The sequence below is a fragment of the Cyprinodon tularosa genome, unplaced genomic scaffold (genome assembly GCF_016077235.1).
Source record: "Cyprinodon tularosa strain WSP-4 unplaced genomic scaffold, ASM1607723v1 ctg471, whole genome shotgun sequence".
NCBI classification, from domain to species: domain Eukaryota; kingdom Metazoa; phylum Chordata; class Actinopteri; order Cyprinodontiformes; family Cyprinodontidae; genus Cyprinodon; species Cyprinodon tularosa.
Genome location: NW_024039198.1, coordinates 610924 through 632807, shown reverse-complemented (window position 1 = coordinate 632807; position 21884 = coordinate 610924). Strand labels below are relative to the sequence as shown.

The window sequence follows — 21884 nt, the reverse complement described above, 5'->3', positions numbered from 1 at the left end:
CCTCTCGCCCATTGACTGCTGGAGATAGGCACCAGCACCTCTCGCGACCCCAATTGGGACAAGCGTGTAAGATAATGGATGGATGATTGTTTCAAGAACCAAAAGCTAAATGTGAAAAAGGACCAATTTCACTTCAAATATTAAAAAAAACATGTTATTTCTTTAAAAAAAACATGAGAACCTAAACATTTTTAGTTAAGATAATCTACCTTCAAGGACATCAAAATTCCATCCTAACTGAAAAAATGCCAAGATACTAGAAACTAAAAAAAACATCTGAAGCGGCACAATAGAGGCCAACTAAAACTAAAATTTGGCACGATAAAACACATGAACTTTATTTATGAATACACAAAAAATAAGCACAAAAAAGTAATCAAACAATAAGAGCTGTAACATACTGCTATGTCAGTCCTTAAAGGAAACAACATATAAAAAATATTGCTGCAATAATAGCCTTTATTTTGCAGAGGATAAAGAGAGAAAAGGAATAGACAAGCAGCAGTCTCAGGGATGGGAGCACTTCCTCTGCATTGGTCTCCTCTCACACATGCAGAAAAATAAGGTTTTGGAAGGAATTCTAAAGTACATTAAAATCCAAAGAATTCAAGATGAAGCTTTTTTTGTTGATTTCAGCATTGAAAACTTTAAACTTAATGATCACAGGCAAAAAACAGACTACTCACCGAAAGCTCAGCAAGTTCCTTTAACAGCAGAAAAACAAAAAATTCCAGGTGTTAGTGTAAAAATGTCCTTTTTCATAAATATCCTTCTAAAGATGGAAATATTCCTTAAGATCACTGCTATAAAGTGGATTAATTGCAGCTGTTGAGGTGTTTAGTTTCTGCCCGTACCATGTCCTGTTCAGCTGATTCATCAGGCTGCGAGGGCAGCAGCTGCTTGGGTGGTCGGACCACAGTGGGCATGATGCGGTTATGGAGAGCAGTTTCCTCCTCTGTGGCTTCCTCCAGGATCTGGAAATGATCACATGAAATTTAGGGAATTAAAAGATTATAAAAAAAGAAAAATAAATCTTCTGCTTTCTTTTTCAAGAATTTCCTTGATCTGACGGTTGAGCTTGTAGATTGAACTACAGAGGAAAATAATTAAGGGCTTTCTCTTAACAAAGTTGTGTCCATTTGAAGTAAATATATGATTTAATGTTACAATTAATAAAAAGCATACAGAGGCTCATTTTACATTTTAATTTACACATGACTGTGTTTATAGAGACCCTCACCCAGCCTGTAGCCTCAAACATTTTGAGGTCCAGTGGATCTCCAGACAGCTGGCCATCTATTTTGGTGAGCGAGTGGCAGGTGGCCATGCAGGCCACAAACTGCGACTTGACAAGATTCTCCTTGCTGGCACTTTCCTCTGACTGGTGAAAACTAATGGAGGAAAAGATTACATTTTAAGTGAGGAAAGGCAAGAACACTGTTAAAATGGATTTTAAAATTCCTTCATAGTGATTCATGTCATAAATATATGATCTTCCTGAATGCTGACCAAATCTCAGCAATTTTAAGACCTTCCACAAACTAACCAAAGAGTAAAATCTGATGTTCCATATGTTATCCATCAGACCAACGTACCGGCCACTTTCTGCTCTCTGGAATCCCCAGAGGTCCAATCCATCCTCTGTTAAAGTGCCCGTCTGAAAAAAAGAAAATAACACAACTAGAATGAATTGATTTCTATAAATATCCCAGTTTAGCGGCAGTTCAGGTCAATGTGTTTTTTTTATTTTTTTTTATCTAAGACAGTGAAAGACTTACTTTATCGAAGCAGACCAGGTTAATCTGCCCACAGATGTTGATCCGCTGCGGACTGATACAGAAAATGCCAATTTTTTTGAGACGACGCTGGGCGTACACAATCCCAGCTGTCATGGCTGCTGGCAGCGCTGGTGGCACCGTGATGGTTATGATATCCAGAGACTCGATGATGATGGTTTTTGCTGGCACCTGGAAAACAAAGAAAGTCAAACAATTTTCTGCTGTCCTAAGGTTTCTCCAAGAGCTGGGAAGATCGCTACTACTAGTAAACTACTGATGGCAGTTCCTAAAATGAGCAAGTTCTAACTTTATGTGTATTATTTTCACAAAGACAAACAGATAAATAAAGGGCTCTAAAATAATCTTAACAGCATATTTCAAAAGCAGCTTCATATTCAAAAAGTTATTGTTTCAAAAGAGGGAAGTTACTAAGTTTTGTCTTTTGTTTAAACCTCAGGCAGTGAACAGCTCAACTCTAATACTACGTTCATACCTGAAGCAGCCGAGGCAGCAGAAGCAGCTAGTTAACATGCAAAGTCAATGGTTGACGCGCACTGCTGGAGTTGGAACTTGTGCAACTTGTACAAGCATCAAACTCATTTTTGCTGCTCTTGCTGCTTACGGTATGGACATAGCATACGTGAAATAGACAGATCGACTCTCATGTACGGAGAGGTTTTATTCTCTTGGCTTCCCTCTGTAGTACCTTGTTCATGACACTGAGGACGATTGAGTAAATGAAGCCGATCCCAGCTACGGCCACCAGACACAGCAGAAAGAGGTAGGCGTCGCGATACAGCTTGAAGTCGGTGGGTTTGGGATAAAGGATGGAGCGCACCAGCTGGCCTTTGGCTGTGCTGAAACCTGGAAAAAACATCAAGAAAAACTCAGACCACATCTGCCTCAGAAAGAGGTACTAATGATACAACTTAAGTCTAAAGTCTCTGTTGCGTCTTTCATTTGAAAAATAACAGAGTTTTAAAGGGTCCTGATATGTTGAGTTATTGCTATGATGAGCAGTGAAACTACATTTAATTTTAGTTGCAAATACATTTCGAAAGACTTTAAATTAGCACAAAGACACCTTAATAGATCAGAATAATAAGATAAATGTATATTTATATATCTTCTTTAGCAATGACATCCTTATGTCATTGCTAAAGACACCTATGACTGTCCAAACCTTGAACTTTTCTTACTGAGAGTAATGAATGAATACTATATAAAAACTAGGGGTATAGAGGAAAAAATCTAATTATCAATTAATCGGATGAAACAAGTTTTAATCTTATTGAATCAACAAAGCATAAAATCTCATTATTGTAATGCTAAAACCATCCACTAGGTGGTGCTGCTGTTCACTCTTAAGTGGAGCCTTGGCAAGAGAAGTTAATTCCAGATTTAAGACATGCTGAAGTAGAAACATGAATTGTATTTAAACTCTTTAACACTTTATTAACTCCTTCAGTTATGAGCTTAAGTTTCACACATTTTATAATTTTATCAGTAAGTTAGGTTTCTATTTTGTTATATCCTATAGATTTTTCTTGAGTAATTTGCAAGAAAACATTTTTTTGTTTATTCAGTTGGTATTTAATACAGCTGGCACAATGAATTGATAAAATCCAAAATAATATATAAATTAATCAGTGGATTAATTACCTAACTGTATTTATTTATCAATAACTTGCATCCCTACTTAAAATTTTAACCTTTAAAACCGAATTACTGAAATAATGAAACATTTTGACTCCTAATAAACTGACATGCATCTTTATATTATTCCCATGCTAACGTCCAGAAAGACATTCAGGCCTTAATGCTGACCTGTGCGGACCACCACAGCTTTGACCAGTTCTCCTGTGTAGAAGCGGGTTTGGATGACGTCGGTGCCGCAAAACAGTGTGTGTCTCTTATGCTCCTCTGTGTTGTAGGCACTGTCCGCCCCCTCCCGCTCTCCTGGTACGGGGTTAGGGAGGTTGGTCTTTGTCACAGGAACACTCTCGCCTGATAAATAGTATACTGTTAGTTTGAATGGCAGCAAATGCAACTCAAAACAAAAACACTGCAATGTTAACCATCAGTTTACAGACGGGTTTTCCAGTCTCACCTGTGAGCATGCTTTCATTGACGATGCAGGTGCCGCTGACCAGCACTGCGTCGCATGGCATGATGGTCCCATTGCTTGGAATGACCACCACATCACCAGGTACCAGATCAGTTGACAATATCTCTTCAACATCTGTAAGAAGTGGAAGCCACATGAAAATAAAACAGAAACGAGAACAAAGCAGAATTTAGCATGAGTGTTCAGGGATGTGGTTGATTGAAGAGCAACACATCAAATCATCACTTAAGATTGAAAGGTGAATTTAAACAATTCTAAATATATTATACCCATCAACATCTGGATGTAATGGGAACAGGAGAGCAAGGTATTGATTTATATTTTCAAAAAATTATACAAAAACAAAAGTATTTAGCTTACCATTATTTGCTCGGCAAACAGACACACGGACAATACTGTGAGCTGCCACCATATCATGAAGCATGACGTATTGCTGCAGAAAAGAGAAAAAAAAGGGATGGAAAGATGTTAAATTCAACATATAGTGGTGTGATGAGCCATTACAGTTCTGCTCCACCTTTAGTTGTCTCATTAAAAACTGGGAGATGAACCATAAGTAGATAAATCATCAGTTTGTGTCACGAATAAGGCAGGTTAGAAAAATATTCTAAGGTCCTGAAAGATACATAAACTTAAAATTTGAGAGATTTGGGATCTTGTTATTATTAAGTATTTTAAAACAGAAGCCCAGTAGAATGTCTGATCTTCTGATACCAGTGATGAGCTGAAAGACTTCAGTGGCTTTTTTTAAAGATGCTAAAGTTCTGCTAACCACTGCTCTGCTTCGAAGCAGACTAAATCCTGCAGGAAATGTGTTTTAATTACAGCTTTTATTTCTTAAACATTAAATGAAAGGACTGAAATGTATTTATTTTGTAAAGCCAAAGTTATTAGTAGCCCCTATCAGAAAACATTTAGTCTTTGCAGACAGTTTTTCATAACATGCTAAAGTTTCCAACTTTAAATTGTATAGAAGTAATCAGAAATACTTTTTCTATTTCTGGAAAAATTTCTTTGTATTCGTTGGTAAATCCAACATTTATTCAACAGAGAGCAAAAATAATAACAGCTGTCAGCGTAAGCCCTAAATATTAAATACAACTGATCATCCAACGTCTGACAAATATTCTAGAAAAACTAAACGCATTTTGATATAAAATTAAGGTTTGCTATTCAGACTTTAGACCATTTATTATAAGTGTATACAAAACAAGCTTACAACTGTCTGTATCATATGAACAAATCTAAAATTTTGGAGAAGAAACAAAAAAGGAAAAGACTAAAAGTTTCTAACATGAGGGCTACAGAATGTAAAAAAAAAAAAAAAAAAAGTAAACAGGACTCTTCATAAAGCATCATTAAGGGGTCGTTCACAGTTGTCAACATTTAAGAAAGTAAACGACCCCTAACTCAGTAAATGTTTTACATGTTAAACATCTGCTCTTCTTTTCCTTCATAGTTGTATCATTAGACCCTAACGTGCAGAAGAAGTTCAGCTGCATTTAGACATGCATGTTTTCATTGCTTAGAAAGTCTTACCTTTTTGATGGTGTACAGAGAGGTAGCTATGGATATAACCGACATGAAAACAATGGCCACAGCATAGTAGTAATACTCATCAGCACTCCACAGGATTACGCTGAAGAGCTGGAAAATGTAAAAAGGGTTGAGGACCTGCAAGAGGAGACAAGGAAGAGGAGAGGCACCAAACTAAAGTTAGCTTGAAAAACAAAGATGCTCTTCTGCAGGATAGGAAGAAAACAACGATAAAAGAGAAAAAAAAAAAGTAAAATACATAATTAAAAAAAATAGAACAGGGAAAGAGGTGACTAGGTGAAAACCTTTAGAGAAAATAAGCCTTGTTCCATGATGTAGCTTTTGGAGCATTAAAAAGAAACGGTCAGATCTCCAGGAATAAAAGTCCAAACGACCTAAAACTCGTTAAGAGTGGGATAACTGTGTGTTTTTTCTGCCAGCTGAGTTTTAGACACAATGGGGAAGAAAGGGAACAAGAAGCAAAGCCTAGAATGAAGAGATTATGTTGCTTTTACCTCTTTGATAAGCAGCTTGAAAACTGAAGGCACTTTCACAGCGATTTCATTCACTCCAAAAAACAGTTTCCTGACAAAACAAAAGAGAAACACATTTGACGCACAACATGGCAGCAACGCAAAAAAATATTAAAGAGAGCGTCTTACAGCCGTTTACTACGTACTGCAGACGTTTATTTCATAATATTGTGAACAATTGATACATCCTTGTATATGAAAACATTTCTTCACTAAGCTGTTTACACTCAAGTTAACTTAAGTATTCTGTCCACATTTGAAGGTTAAACTTTTTAGAGATTTTAGAGAAAAATATGCATTAAGAGTTTATGGGATATTTCTACAGCAGAAAGGCTTTAAATATGGCATCAGAAAACAGGAGGGAAAGAGAGAAGAAGGTAGGCCTAAAGGGAGGTAGGATCAAGGAAGTGAGGCAATGCAAAGAATGGCAATATATTGAAAAGGGAAGGAAAGAAACAAGGAAAAAATTGAGCAAAATACAAGGAAAAGGAGGTAGGAAAACAAGGAATTACAGAAAGAAGGGATGGTGGCACTACATGAGGATGAAGAAAACGTCCGGAGGTAGTACACAAGAAAAAGGGCTGTAGGAAGACAACTAAGGCAGAAAGAAAACAGGGCTCTAAATAAAAAGAGAGATAACTGCAAGGAAAGGGCAGCATCTCTTTACTTTAGAACATGGAAAGTTTAAAGGGTTTCGGTAGTTCTAATAGGACCTGTGGACCCAGAACAGCTGGGAGGATTTAGGTGTGATGTACCTGTACTCCTGCTGGTTCCTGGTCAGGCCTGCACTGTGCTCCGAGTGGATGGTGGAGCAACTGGCTTCAAGATCCTCCAGGCCGCTAAACAACACAGTTTAACCACAAGAAAAGGGACAGAAGTCAGATTTTAAACACAGCAGGGTAGGCAGACAGACAATACAAGATTAACATACAAAAAGGCTGCAAACAATGGTGTCAAATTAGTCAAAGTAAAAAAAAGAATTAAAAAAAAATTAACTTAAGCTTATTAAAACAATTGATAAAACATAAAAATTCTTACGTTAAAACTCTAAAGTTCTGCATCTCATCGTTCCAGTAATACTTTGTGCTATGGAAGGTAAAGTAGCGGATCTAAGAGAAAAAACATATCATTTAGATTTAAACAAATAGATACAGATTCATTGACAACCTGGAAAACCTGACCTCTGCTGAAAACTGATATCTTTATGTTCAGCTCACGATAAAGATATGATGACATCAAACAACTGAAGGTATGAATGGTGGATAATCAGTTGTGATATGAAATCTGTATCAGAAAATAAATATCCATGATTACAATATTAAAAAAATGTTGGTTAGACTTTGGAAACCAAAAGCAGATGTGCCGATTACCCCTCCCATTATGCTATGAAAGTCAGACAGGGGAGGATAATTCCTAATCTCCCCATCTATAAAAAAAGACTTTAACAAAATCATCTGATGAGAGGATTGCTTTTGTTTGTCTACTTTCCTGTGCTCATATTCAGGATCTCATATATTTTGCCATCAGACCTAACAGCTTTTGATGCAATTGTGGTTATTAAAGCTAAATTCTGTTCTTCATCAGCAAGAGGTAAGTTTTATTTTTAAATCTGATCTCAGGTCCATTTGTAACAGTGACAGCAGCAACATAGCAGTCTTAAATAGCTGATTAGCAATTGGTCGGTTTGCCCCTCTTGACCCAAGCACCAATACTTGATAGGGAAGCATCAGAGCTTGATTGCAGTGACCCGTAAAATGGCAAATATTACAGCTGGCATTGGGTAATACAGGGTCGACCCCGGAAAGGCCAGTCAGTACAGTTTGCTGTAGAAACCAACCATGGACGCATGCATTCAAACTTAGGAACACTTTGGAGTAAACTAAAAAACCAATAGTTGTGTTATTGGACAGCGGGAGGAAGTCCCCCAGGAGAAACCATTCCATACAGGGATTTAAACAAATGACCTCTGTTACATGCCTGCCAGGCTGTTTGTTTTTATCTCCCTCCACCTTTGGACCAATCAGGATCCAGGGAGGTCCTATATAAGCAAGCCACTTAGAGATCCTACCCCTTTTTGTTCTTGGCTTGCTTGCTGCATGTTTTGTTCTGTGTGTCTAATGGTCTGTGGTGGGAGTTAGTGGACAAGGTAAGGTTGGGGTACCCTGTACATCTCATCACGTAGGAAACTTTCTGTTAAACACACTAGGTAAGTAGGTGGATGCCGCCCTTGTAAAGTTTTGGTGAATCTTTTTGTTAGATTAGTTAAGCAGGGGTTTTGTTTCATTTGTTTTATGTAGCTTAGACCATAGGTAGGCCCTGTTTTTGTTTTATTATTTTCTTTGATTTGGCACCACCTAATCGTCCCTTTCTCCCCCACCATTTGTATGAGTTGCTTGGGATTTTCTGTAACCAATAAATCCGATTTTTCTTTTCTAACATTCACTTGGTCTCTGAATTTTTTTGTGGCTGTCAAGTTACTTCCCTCTCTCCCCAGTAAAGGGGGGGGAGCCGTAACACCTCTATTCAAGAAACAAGGTTTCATCCAAAGCCTGAGCTCAAATTTCATGTTTTTGGAAATGAAGCAACTTCGTTGTAATTTCTCATCACCTCTTTACTTCCTATAACTGTTTCTCTTGCATTAAATCACAGGTGTCACCAAATACATCACCGGCATAAAGACAGTGAATGTATGCCAGCTTAGCAGCACAGCAACTAGCACGAGCTGCTGTTGACAAGACCTTTAAATTCTACACACAGAGCCCCCCTCCCTCACCTATTAATCTGCTTCTAACATCTTGGTGTCGGATGCTGAAGCATAGCAACTTTCAGAGGAGGAAGTGTAGTCAAGAGGTAAGGAACTCATACATTTAAAATGATGTTAGCTAAACAACTTAATTTGGGCAAATGATTGTCTTTAGGTGAACATTTCCATCGGCTGGACACTGTCCGCCATTTTACTCCCATACTACTCAGTGGCGATTAATGGGCAGGGAGGGGTCAAAGCCCTGAGTGGCAGTTTTTACAGAGAGCCGCCCGGCCAGCCCCACTTCTAAACAAGAGACCGGAGAACATGGCAGACAGATGGTGTGAGATGCTTCACAACATTTTCTACCTAAAACATACATTTAGATTCTCATAAAGCTATATTTTTAGTTCTTTTTATCTAAAATAATGAATTAGTGCCTGCTGCTCCTTTAAAGATCAAGTAATGTCTGATAGATGAGAATAACAAACTTTTTCTCAAGGATCACCTCAGTGGTGAAGACTTTACATTTGTTTTTAGTTTAATAGTTAAACACTATCAGCTGCAGGCTCTGTTGGTTTTGCTTTACATATTCAGAGTTTTCACTATTATCATGCTGTGATGGAATATTTAGCCACCTGTGTGGGCTGGTAATAAGAAAATCTTCTGATGAGCTCCTGAGCAGGGCTGCCATCGGAGGGGTGAGGAGTGTGTCCGTTGGCCAGAGGTGTGGAGGAGGGGGAGGAGGGAGGGGAGGTGGTCTGGGTCTCCAGGCTGTGGAAGGGGTTGCTCCCCGGAGCAAGCATCACTCGTACCCTGGCCAGGAACCAGCGCCGGAACTCATCCTGGTGAACAGCAAACAGAGAGCAGCCGGTAAACTCACATTAGCAAAGAGCAGACAGAATGGTGGAAGAAGAGGGTTAAAGTTTGCTGTTTTAGTTCTTAGAGCAGAAGGAATTATGTATAGTAGAGGACTGAGCAGAAATGCTCCAGGATGGTGGGAGATGTAAATATGGACACAGTCAGGCTGAAATAAGACTGAAAAAGCACATAGATTCTGTCTTCAGCTATTAAGGTTTTATTTTTTATTTAATTTTTCAGAACTTGTGTTTCAGAGTAAAAAAAAAATAAAAGATTAAATAAAACCCAATTTTTCCTAAATCCCAGTAGAGTTCATGATAGCAGTGGTGTTATTCTGTTGTAAAGTTTGGGGGGGTTAGGTTTCAACCTTTGTGCAGTGGGTGTGTTGCTGCCACCAGAAGGGAACGATAATATTAATCTAACATGACTCAGTGATTATCAGAACATTTATCTACAGCTGATAGAACCAGATTTTACTACAGGTGTAATTACTACCTTGGTGTAAAATTATGTTTTTATTTCTCCTAGAAGGTCATCCTGGCTCAGTGTTTGTGTTTTCATTATTCTAGTAAACCTCCTTCCAAGGCAGCGTTGACTCTTTTCCTACCGTGGAGCGCAGCAACACCACTTCGGCGTCACGGGCTGTGGTATGGGTGCAGGTGGACTTGACGCACCATTCCGGCATCCAATAGAGCAGCAGGAGAAGGAAGCCCCCAGTACAAAGTACCCCGAAGCCTACAAGGGCCAGCCGCCAACGGCAGAACTGGTAGCCTTGTAGTTCCTTTAAAAAAAAAAAAAAAAAAAAGGATTGCAACATGGAGAGTAAAATCTCCTATGGACAGCGCTATCAAATCAAAGAGACTTACCATCTCCTCTTCTTCCCCCTTGTTGAGTATCTTCAGCTCCCCCTTCTCCATGTTGCTGAACAGATTGCCAAGCCCCTTCCTTAGTCACTGTAAACATTAACAGAGAAGATCTCAATCAGAATGGACACATTTCAGCTTCTTTTCTGCTAGAGCACCGCACGATGGATGAAAGGATAATTTGGTGCACCAGCGCCCAGTCCTTCAGAGCTACAATCCATCAACATTCAATCGGCTGAATTTCCTCATCAGATTCTGGTATTTTGTCGGATAGGAGCTCTCAGGAGGAGAATGGGTTCAGCATGTGTTTGACAATTAGTTGGGGAATAAAAGTGAAGATGTTATTGTTTCCCCACAAAAAAAAAGAAGAATAACCCCTTAACTGGGAAATGCTTAAACCATATCAATCAAAACAATAATAATAAATACTATTATGACTGATAAGGTTTCAAAACATGCCCTTTAAGTTCTGCAGCTACTAGCTAATAGATTATGGATTACGACTGACTATTGAATATGATGACTACTTTATGTTCTTCTGTTTTAATACAGATCACTGAAACTGATTCAATGGATTAAGTACAAAACCAGCTATTTAAAAAACCTAACTGGAATATTGATTCATCATAAGAGCAGAGAAAAACAAAGCCTTAGAAACACTGGAGGGATGACAGAGAACGAGGGGATGCTCTCCGTATGTCAGTGTTTAAAGAGCTGTGTGGAGTTACAAGAAACCCAGAATATCTACAGCCTGACTCTCAACAAGTAATATTGAAGAAAAGTCATCCAGTTACCTCCAAGCATGCCACAACAGAAAAGCAGGAAATAGCAAAAAGATTCATATCAGCCTCTTGCTCCATTGTTCATACACTGAGTTTTTTACGGTCAAGAACTGAAATAATGAAGATATAAGACATGCTTCTACTTGTCTGAACTTGCACTGTTGGCAGACATCCATCTTCCCAGCCAGTTCTAGCCTAGTTTATGTCCAAATTGGGAATTCAATTATTCTTATAAAATTCTTTGCTCTCTTCTGCTGCCATGTAGAATGGTTTCAGGTGTTGTGCCATATGCCATGATCATACTTTTTTTGGATTTATTTTCAATACACATTAAGACTACAAACAATAATAGCACATAATACAGCCTTTGACCAAAAAAAAAAAAAATTCTATATATGACCTGTTTTAAGGTCTACATATCCCCGATGGATTAACATCGCACACTAGAACCAATTCAGTCGATGACTTCATCACTACGCTTGCATTCCATTGGGTAAAATGTCCCCCGTCAAATTGACTGCCAGTAGGAGTTCTGTTAGGATCAGGATGCTGGGAGTCTTAGTGTTAAACTTTGTTTTTCACACCCAAGTGAACTGGATTGATTATTTGCTAACATAGATCCACACAAGCCAAAAGAAATCCTTAAAAGAATGGAGAGTTTCCATGATTGAGGCAAAAGAAAGATAAAATGGGAGTAATCCAAGGCAAATACATTAGTTCTTCTGTAGAGTTGGGGTGAATACGGGCCTTTAAGAAACAGCAACATAAAATCCTTTTAAGATTTGACCAGAAATTTACAATGATGCCAAGTAAAAAAAAATGACACAAAAGCAGATTTAGAAGATACCAAGTTAAATGAATATAGAGGAAGATGATAAAACACCATCTCCCACGTCACTGCAGCAAAGTGGCAGCACAATATCTGTGGACATGTTTGCTACAGGGTCAACCGCTCACTGGCCCTTTAACACCCAGAAATTCTGTGTGGCTGAGCTCAAACACAGATCTTATCAGGCAGCTACACCCAGGAGAACCTTTCTCTGATATACTCTGGGATATTTTACTTACGACCAAGCCCTTCCTTGTATTTTCCAATGGCAGCCCTCCCCTGGCCAGTGCTATGCAGTGGGTGCAGCACAGGCAGAACATTCCCTCCCAAAATCCTGCAATGAGTGGAAATACCAACAACAGTACATCACTGGGAGATTTCTATCCTGGATGACAGATTTAGAGAGGAACACAACGAGAGCAAACCTCTAAAAGGATCTCAAAGTATCAGGGCGGTTACTGGTATCAATTTATTCAAAGGTTTAGAAATAAAACTGCCATCAAAATGAGTCGAATCAGGGCAGCCAGAGTTTTCTCTTATCATATGAATTATAGAGATAGACAGTGTCCCCACCTCTCCAGCTGCTGCCTGTTGGATTTTTTTGTTTTTTCCTCCATCAAATACAAAAAATACAATTCTGCTTTTTAAGAATATTTCCTTATTTCAACAATAAAAAAACTAAATACAAACAACCACTGAACTGAGAAGCCTGCAGCACTGGGTAAAAAAAGCAGTGATGATTGGAGCAGTTAAAAATATTCATAAAACAATGATTACTGTGTGTCGGACAGTCGCAAACCCGCGCAGACCTCAAGCGGAAGTGCGCAGACAAAAAGCAGCTGTGATTGGTCCTTGGTATGCCATGATTATATCTCTATTTCTGAAATCTTTTAATGAAAAGAGAAAAATAAAATGCTTTGCCCAATTGTGGGCTGTTCATCACCATAATCTCTATAGCCACAGTTGCCTTTAAGTATCAGAGGTAGACCTTTTTTGATAACAGGTGTCATGCAGAAAAATCCCTCCCTTGCAGGCTCTCACTTTAAATGCACAGTCATGATTTTTGACTTCTAGAATTATAAAATGTTAAATGCAAAAAGAAGCAACAGAGATTACAAGTATGACCAAGTGTATACAAATTCACAGATATGAAGGGATTTGGTTCTTTCTCCACGAGTTGAAAGTAATTTAATATACAATGCAACTCCAAAAAGCAGTGGACAAGTTGTTACAAGCACAACCAGCAAACAGTCTACCATAGCAACCCAGTGGTGGTATTTGTTTTACTAACGCCGAACAGGACAACAGCTTAGGGCCCCAGAGTAACTAGAACCCAGGAGTTTGTTTTGTTACTTTCTAACAGTGGGTGATGCATTCAAGTTGGATTGTGTAACAAGTAATGCCAGAGCTGCAGTACGTTCAATGCACAAGGTTTTTCCTACATGGAATTGATCATGGCACACAGCCACAGCCAAATATGTCAGGAAACCTTCAGATTGAATAAAAAAAAAAAAAGCACATTAAAAATAATAAATTAATAATGATAATTGAACTTTATTGATCTCACATTGGAGAAATTTACCTTTGCATTTAACCCATCCCCTCGGGCTGCCATCGTGGGGCGCCCAGGGAGCAGGCCTACTGGTTATGCCCTAACAACTAGGCCGTCACTGTTATTCCAATCATAACAGTTTAAAAATTTATTTAAATATCATCAAATGTTAATGTATATCTTAAAAAAACAACATCACCGGCTCCTGTTGGTCTTGTTGTTAAATTGGTTAAAGTTTGAAGGTTACTGGTGGCTACAATGCAGATCTCTCAAGCAACACTTTTTCCAAAAGCAAATGGAGACATTTGTATTTTGTAGCAAACTTGGAAGCTGCAGTTCTACCCTTACTCTCTAACCACACTACTGAGAGCTGCAGAGGCTCCTCTAAGTGCTGTCTCACAGACACCTGCAGCTGCCCTGCATGCAGTCAGAGCAAAGAGACTAGCTCTGTCTTTTTCCCACAGCTAATGTATAACCAAGCTGCCAATGATTCCACCCTGGATTACAAAGCCAGATATAAACAAAATGCAAATATAGTTTTTTTAATCAAGCTTTTTTCCCCCCCCTCAGTTACACTGTTTCCCTAAAATAATTATGGGCAACCACACAGCTTGGACTACTTTTTCACCTCATAATGTATCTGCCTCCGACTATCATCTATTTGTTAAAATCAGATGTATATAGTGTGGATTTAGGCAGCGTATAACAATTCATACATTACAGAAAGTACGGTTAATTTACGTTGCATCTTAAGAAAATTTCAACAACAGTCAGGTAGTTATTATAGGTTTCTGAGAGATACGATAATGCAGCTACTGATTGAAGAAATAGAGGGTCTCTAAATAGTAGTTTGCTTAGAGCTGGTCCAGCTAATGTCCAGCTAAAGATAGTTTGTTCAATTTTTTTTCTATAATAATTTTGCTGCTGTAAACACCAGAATTTCCCAGTTATGGGGCATAAAGGGATTTTCTATTCTGTTCTATTTCTAGCCGGCATACACTTCACCTTTATTTTAGCGAACAGTGCGCCTGATTCTCCCACAAACGTGCCATCATATTAGCTTCCTCTAGTTGCCACTGTCAGACAGCATGTAGGGAAACTATTTTCTTGCAGTAGCTTAAGTATTCCCATATATCTGACATTAGAAAGCTTTAGAGCAGGCATCCCCAAACTCGTTCCTCGAGGGCCGCTGTCCTGCAGGTTTTAGAGGTTTCCCTGCTCCAGCACAGCTGATTTTAATTGAAAGCTGATTAACAGTTTTTTGCTCTACTGTAATCATTATAATCAGCTGTTTTAAAGCAGGGAAGCCTCTAAAACCTGCAGGACAGCGGCCCTCGAGGACCGAGTTTGGGGATGCCTGCTTTAGAGTGCGGAGCTGTGTATGGTGTATGAAGCGCCCTCTCTGAAAGGACCAAAGAATGGGGAAATGTTTGAGCTGCTCCCCTAAATTCAGCCATTTTTCCCAGGGGTGTGCAGGGGGAGGATTTGTGAAGCTGAAGCTGCTCACAACCTGAGCACACTCCCCCTGATAGGATTTAAAACCAAATATGCTAATATTTCGAGAGGAACAGCAATGTTGGAGATAATTTCAATCACTCTCATGTATTTTTCCTGCCCAAAGTTGGCAACTTCCTGGGATGCAATCTGTCAGACCACCGGGAAGATTTTGGGATATATCATCCCCAAAGACCCCAGAATATTTTTGCTGGGGCTGATATTTGGAGAAGTGTTTCAGAAAGAAGATAAGTATCATTTTAAAGTTCCATCAATTGCAAGCAAAAAAGATATTACACACTCTTTGCTAAAGAAACTCCCTCCCCAGCTGGACCACTGGTGGGAAGTGGTGATTCACTTTTTATCTTTCACATAGAAAAGGACATTCCTACAACAAACACTGGTCTAAATGGCTGACATACAAGAGCAAAGAAGCATAACTAGGTGTAACATCCTGTAATGTTCTCTTTTATCCCCCTTTCTTTCTTACTATTTAACGACAAATCAGTGCTCCAAGAGCTGTGTTATTTGTACGTTTCATTGTAATGAAAAATGTTAAAGAGTATAAAAAATAAAATGCTTATACTTCAGAAACAGCATGATGGAAAACTTGAGCAATTTTGAAACCGTGACTTTTTCATACCAGAGTTTGAAACCAGTACCAGCCCGTGCCTTGGTGTGGCAATAGAACTACCATTTATGGTCCCTTTGGTTTTATTTTCACTCTCAAACACTTCTGTGTGGAAAAAATCTTCAGCTCCAAGTGGATTTAGCCCTAGAAAAACAACGTTTGGCTACAGGCTAGCTCCTACCTTGAGAACAAGGGACACAATGTCCCAGGCGGTCCACCCCCCACAGGTAGCCTGCTCTCTCACAACACCAACCTGGAACCCTGAGAAGAGGAGAAATAAAACAGCTCATCATAAATGTATACAGCTTTGAACATTTCATGTAATAAATTGAAAAACTGGAGTTTAACTGGGATAAACATTTCCATTCAAAAGAAATATTCTATTGCCATCTAAGACGAGAGAATAAACAATCAGATACAGTCACAAAACAGGCTTAGATTGGAAGGGAAGCTCTTAGTTTTTCTAAAGACATTTCGACACCTAGTCTTTGTCAATTCTCTCCGCTCACAGCAGAGACATCTTTAGTTGAAGCTCTGATGTATTTAAGCAGCATGGAGGTCCTTCCTCTTTAGCACATTGCAATTCAGATGCAAATCAAATAGCTACCCCTCGTCCTTCTGGAGCATTGGAGTCAAAAAGACACTTTATTACAGAAGAACACGAGGACAAACAGCTAACAAAATAAGTTTAGAGATCCACTGATACATCTGATTAATTTCTGCTAAAGTTACAATACTACAGCTTTAGAGTTTTGACTGATTCCGATATTGACTTGATAAAATACCTGCGTAAATCATACTTTTGTTAACTATTTCTAGGCTGGAGGGTTAGAAAAGGCCTGATCAAGTGATGTTCATTAAAAAAAAGAACAATAGGGATGAGAACAACTGACCTATTTGCTACTAACCAACGGGTGGATTGAAGTGCAGTTTTTCTAGCTTATCTCATTGATTTCAGAAGGAGGCAGATATATTCCGATATTTGTTTCTTGGGCTGATACTGGACCAATTTCCGATATCTATCTCCGATTGGGTCATCCCTAGTCAAGTTAACTCTAGTTAACTAGTTAATTAATTACAGTTAATTACTGTAATTAATTAACTAGCTTGTTAAAAAAAAAAGAGAGACTGGACAACACAGAGATGGTGTGGGACATCAGAACATAGTCCATCTAAAAAGTTACCTTTAGTTCTTTACATCAATAATTGTTTGTTTTTTTTTAGTTAAAAATAATGAATTATTGATTAAAAAGAGTGATAAACATATATCCTTTGGATCCCCCTCCCCTTTTACAACATTTAATATATATGTATTTTTTTAAATATCTAAGAATAGCCCAGTTTTCTTTTTTGTATCTAAGGAGCAAAATATTGAAGAAAAACAGCTGCCTCTTACCTATCAGTGTTTTTTGCTCAACATTGACTTTTTTTTTTAAGCGGCAAAAAAGGAGGTTGGTAAATAACCAGGAGTAAATGAATACATTGAAAGATTTAAAATGGCTTTTATGTTTACCTGCTTACATTTGTGTGCGAAGGTATAGAAATAAAGAAAGAAAAGTCATAGTTGTTTTAACTGTATCAGAAAAGAAAATCTAATCTGATTAATTGATTATTGAAATAATTTTGAACTTAGTAATTGTAAAGTAAATAGATTCTTTAACAAATTCCATTTCGATAAAGACTCAAAGCAGTTATTGATCCAAAGCTATATAAAAAAAAATATATGTACTTTGCATTAAAAAGAGAAACCTTCATGATCAATTCAAAAGATAGAGCAGGTTTACTGGTTAAAATGCTGAAAAAAAAATAAACATATTAAGCACATACTGCTCTAATTAATAGTTGGTGATTCTGAAACATAGTTATCAGATTAATTAACAAAATAATCGCTATATGCAGCCCAAAAGAGAAAAATCTTTCTAACGTAATGTTACATTTGTGATGTATAACATGGCAAACTACTCGCTATGGTTTCTTCCTTTGGTTCTCTGAAGTCTGACTATTTAAGTTGATCATGAGAACGTCACCATCTTCCTCCTTCACCGCATACATCCTCCTTGATAAGATCATTTCTTTGACTGCAGATAAACATCTCTGCTTAGACCTGCTCATGTCTGGTTGTTTCGGTCTACTTATCTTTAAACATTAGAGGTTTCATTTGATATTCAGTGATTAATTCCCTATAAGCTAAATTGAACTTTAGTGGCCTGCAGTTGCAAAGATGATGAATAATGCCCGTAGAACTTAATCAAGGGACAGTTACAACACAACTGAGGCAGTAGTCAGGTGATTCAATCCCAATAAACCTCCCAACCTCTCATTACAATGCCAAGGAATAAACAAAATGTATTTCTTTTTTCTTTCTTTTTTTTTTTTTGCAAAGAAAAAAAGGAGACAGAGGGAATCACTGTTTGAACTGGAACATTGGGGCCCCTGTTTAGGGTCTATAGGAGTCTGCGTGATTTGAGTGGTATTTATAGTCCCAGAGCCAAACCTAAGGCCATAATGTTGACTCTTGTTTGATTAGTCTACTACTGTATTAATAAGCAATGATAGCGTGATGCAAATTTAGAAACAGACTTCCGTTTATAACCTGTCAAGCAAGACTAAACAAGATTTGTATCACTTTTCCTGAAAAGCAATTAGTGAAAGAAACTCACTAAATGTAAATGGTCCACTGAATAAAAATAAATCAAACGCCGCTCAAACATAACTTTGAGTTAGCGTTTTTTCTACAGCTGAATGAAAGATATAAAAGGATACCATTCTGATCTATTAGTTCCCTATCTGCCCTCACTGTGTGGTCAACAATACCTTAATCAAAAACCAGATATATTCCCCTTTCCTCTTTAACTCAGAGACAGGGAAAAGTGAACAATAAACTGTGACCTAATGACAGAAGTCTATAATTCATGGAAGCATTTGGAGGAAAGTGTTTTGTTGCCATCATACTCTGCACTCTGTGTTCTTTCTTTATCACTTCCCCTCGATTATAGAGTATTGCAGCCAAGCTTTGTTCACCATCATGAACCATTGAGCTCCTGATATTTGTCTTGGTTGCCATTGGACTTCTTCTTTCAGAGTTTCTGACCATCTGTCCTTCCACCATTGGCTACTGAAACTATGAGGAAATTTAGAATGCATTTTCCCCATTAAAAATAAATAATCAATTAAACAATGCCTATGTGTTCAACGAATACAAAGCAAAAGCATAATCTGACATCTGAAAGAAAGACCCCCACACCACCACCCCCAAAAAGTTCCCACTTATTGCAGGGTTTGCATCTCAACATCTATCAATATTTAAAATAGAGGAAGGTTAATATTGATGTTGAGTTTTTAACATTTGACTCTATGAGAAAGAAAGATGCAGGCAAAAGGCTTTAGGGAAAAAATTTTAATCCCACCGATCAAAACCTTTAAATCTGACCACATGCTTCTGGATTAAAAGGGAAAGCGCTCAGCAATCTATAAAAACCTTCCTCTCCCACCGTGAGAGATTAAACATGTTTTGATTTCAAAAAGGGGTTTTCCTGATGAAAACTGAACCTGAGTGAGAGAAGCTGTGCCTGAAAATCAAACTGACTAAATCGTTTAAAGAATCTAGTTTTCATGCATGAGAAAAAAAAATACTCCTCACTAAAGATTAAATGGGTACACATGAAGTTTGAGGATAACTGTCCTTGTTACTTTTGTCAGAGGAGAATTACTATATGCAGACACATCTATAGTGCAAACATTTTTTTTTTTTGCAGAAATTTTGTAAAACTGCAACTGTATTGCATGAAAACCTAATTTCATTCCTATAATTTTTTTGAATTTATATGGTGGGGAAACTGCTTAAATATTTTTCATAAGAATCAGACAGAATAATCCATTCACTGCAGTGGAAAATTTTGGACCATAAACAAACAAAGCTAATTTAGTGGGTAAATATTGACCACATTGTTTTTTGTGCAAATAGACTTAGCTGGAAAAGAGACCTTTAACAGCTAACGGGTCCTTTAAATGTCCACTTTTTATCATTCTATCTAGGGCTGGGCGATATAGAAAAAAAGCTTATCGATAAAAAAAAATGCATATTGATCGATATCGATAATTATTGAAAAGATTTGAAACCATATTTTATGTGCAGCTCTGCCTGGACTTTTTATAATATTGCTAAAGGATTTAATTTTAATAAAAAACACAAACTTCGAATTAAATCTTTATTTAACCAACTTTTTTAACCATAACAGAATTGTTTTAAAGAAAAATAACTTAAGAGACCTGAGTTATGTTATTAAATACTGACAAAGAATAAACTAAAGTGACCAAAATAAATATAACAAATAAAAAAATGCCCCACCGCCGCCGCCCCCGTTTCCTGCTTTGACCTGAGTTATTACTTTCAAGTTTCTGGCCCCTCAGCATTTTTATCTCAATTGTTAGAACTACGTGGGAAACTGCCCAGAACTGAAAATATATATATATTTTCTGAAGATTCCTCGGAGGAGAGCCGCGTCGGGGCCTACACAGCTCGTACTCCTGCGGGTGTGAGCGGCTGAGATGATAAAAAAAAAAAAAAAGGTTGGTTGTGTTATCAGACTTGGTTTTCACTGGTTCCCGACACATTTTCCAGATGACTGTGGTTTGTTTTTGGTCCGACTTGCCATGACCGAAATACTGCCGAACTACAAAAACCCTTCTTTGAAACAATTTCCTCCACCTCTCCTTGCTGCACAGCTTCATGTGCTCTGTGTTGTGGTTTGAGAGGGCGGCGCTTGGTGACGGCATGCTTGGGTCCGTGATTGTGATTGGTTGGGAGGAAGCAGTGACTAGCATAAACCTACATGCTAGGCTACAATGAGAAGGAAGGAAAACTGCGTTTCTTTTTTATCGAACTTTTTACCGACCCTCTTTTTTTCTATTGCGCCACACGTCTATCGATCGATATATATCGTTATTGAATTATCGCCCAGCCCTAATTCTATCTCTATTATCCCATTCTGCAGCATGTGTTAGCTTAATTTCTAACATTATGCTCTCCCTGCTTTTTTCTCATAGTAGTTTGATCTGGTCTGATCCGGCTTGGCTGTGACACCATCCTGGTGATAAATATCAGCTGTGCTGCTGGCATCAACACCTTTGTTTTAGGATGCTGGACTTTGGCCTTTTTTTTCCAGTGTAGTCCTGTTTCTCTGACTGTGACTACCTGCATGTGCTCTATTTCAACCTCTGACATGGGAGGTGGCTTGGAGCTTGTCTGCCTGGCTGTGTGTTTCCTGGACGGGGCCGTCTGTGGAGCTGGTTGACAGTTGCCTTCTGTATCTCTGCTTCTGTCTCCTTGAACCCCAGTCGGCCTCAGCAGATGGCCGCTCCCACTGAGCCTGGTTCTACTGGAGGCTTATTTCTGTTAAAATTGAGTTTTTCCTCTCCACCGTTGCTACAATCATGCTTGGTGTGGGGGGTTGCCCTCAGCTGGTTTTCCTTAGACAGAAAGCTTTAAAACAGAAGTAAAACCACTTTGAACCAATCTCAGGAAAAAAAGAAAAAAAAAAAGATCCACGAACAGAGGAACCAACATGGTGTCAAAAAGAACATTAGACTCAAGCTAGCAGATCTTTTCCTATGTACCGGCACCTTAAGCAGTCCAATTCAAGAAGAGTACAGGACAACAATTTTCTATTTATTAAATGTTGTTGAATATAATTGAAAAAAAAAGAGGTCATAACAAAAAGCCTTTGAGTTACTTCTAATATCAAGTTGGAACACCTCTGTGAAAATCTAGTTTCTCGAATCCTTACTGAAAGTGTTCTTACTTTGATGATCAGGCTGCCTGGGCTATCCTGCTAATACTGGAGTCAAAGTGTTATATCAGCTCAAGACAGATGTGTTGCTCCATCACCCTGCTTCAGGGCTCCCACATCAAAAAAAGTTGGTTTGTGAAGCGAACTTCTGTCGTGTAAGGATATTTATCTTCACTACTCTGAATCCACATGCCAGAGCTTCCTTCACTGGTTGATAAGTTGGAGATCAACTGTGAAAAGTCTTGAGGCTAAAAAGGCCAAAGGCATATCGGTGCCACATTTATTAAACTGGGAAAACTGAAATGCCTCTGTGTACTGTATATCTATATTGCAACTCTGAAACCTAAGGGTTTCTATTACTAAGG

General features: G+C 38.2%; 1 protein-coding gene and 1 long non-coding RNA gene across 3 annotated transcripts in view; one reads left to right on the top strand and one right to left on the bottom strand.

Annotated features, from left to right (window-relative positions):
- The window catches only part of atp13a3 (ATPase 13A3), a 42852-nt gene that overhangs the window by 14876 nt on the left and 6092 nt on the right, over positions 1-21884 (bottom strand). For both annotated transcript variants that reach the window (XM_038301692.1, XM_038301693.1), the window contains exons 2-18: positions 15912-15991; positions 10446-10532; positions 10187-10360; positions 9357-9563; positions 7014-7084; positions 6731-6814; positions 5958-6027; positions 5446-5580; positions 4267-4339; positions 3889-4020; positions 3606-3785; positions 2485-2642; positions 1779-1967; positions 1596-1657; positions 1241-1391; positions 855-974; positions 687-704 (exon numbers count right to left, since the gene is read on the bottom strand). In XM_038301692.1, the coding sequence (XP_038157620.1) occupies positions 687-704; positions 855-974; positions 1241-1391; positions 1596-1657; positions 1779-1967; positions 2485-2642; positions 3606-3785; positions 3889-4020; positions 4267-4339; positions 5446-5580; positions 5958-6027; positions 6731-6814; positions 7014-7084; positions 9357-9563; positions 10187-10360; positions 10446-10496 (1875 nt within the window). In that variant the 5' untranslated portion in view covers positions 10497-10532; positions 15912-15991. The remainder of the gene's footprint in view (positions 1-686; positions 705-854; positions 975-1240; positions 1392-1595; positions 1658-1778; positions 1968-2484; positions 2643-3605; positions 3786-3888; positions 4021-4266; positions 4340-5445; positions 5581-5957; positions 6028-6730; positions 6815-7013; positions 7085-9356; positions 9564-10186; positions 10361-10445; positions 10533-15911; positions 15992-21884) is intronic.
- LOC119794232 lies at positions 8536-10832 on the top strand. Its single transcript, XR_005282198.1, has 2 exons — positions 8536-8825; positions 10149-10832. It is a non-coding gene; the product is annotated as an uncharacterized LOC119794232 (long non-coding RNA).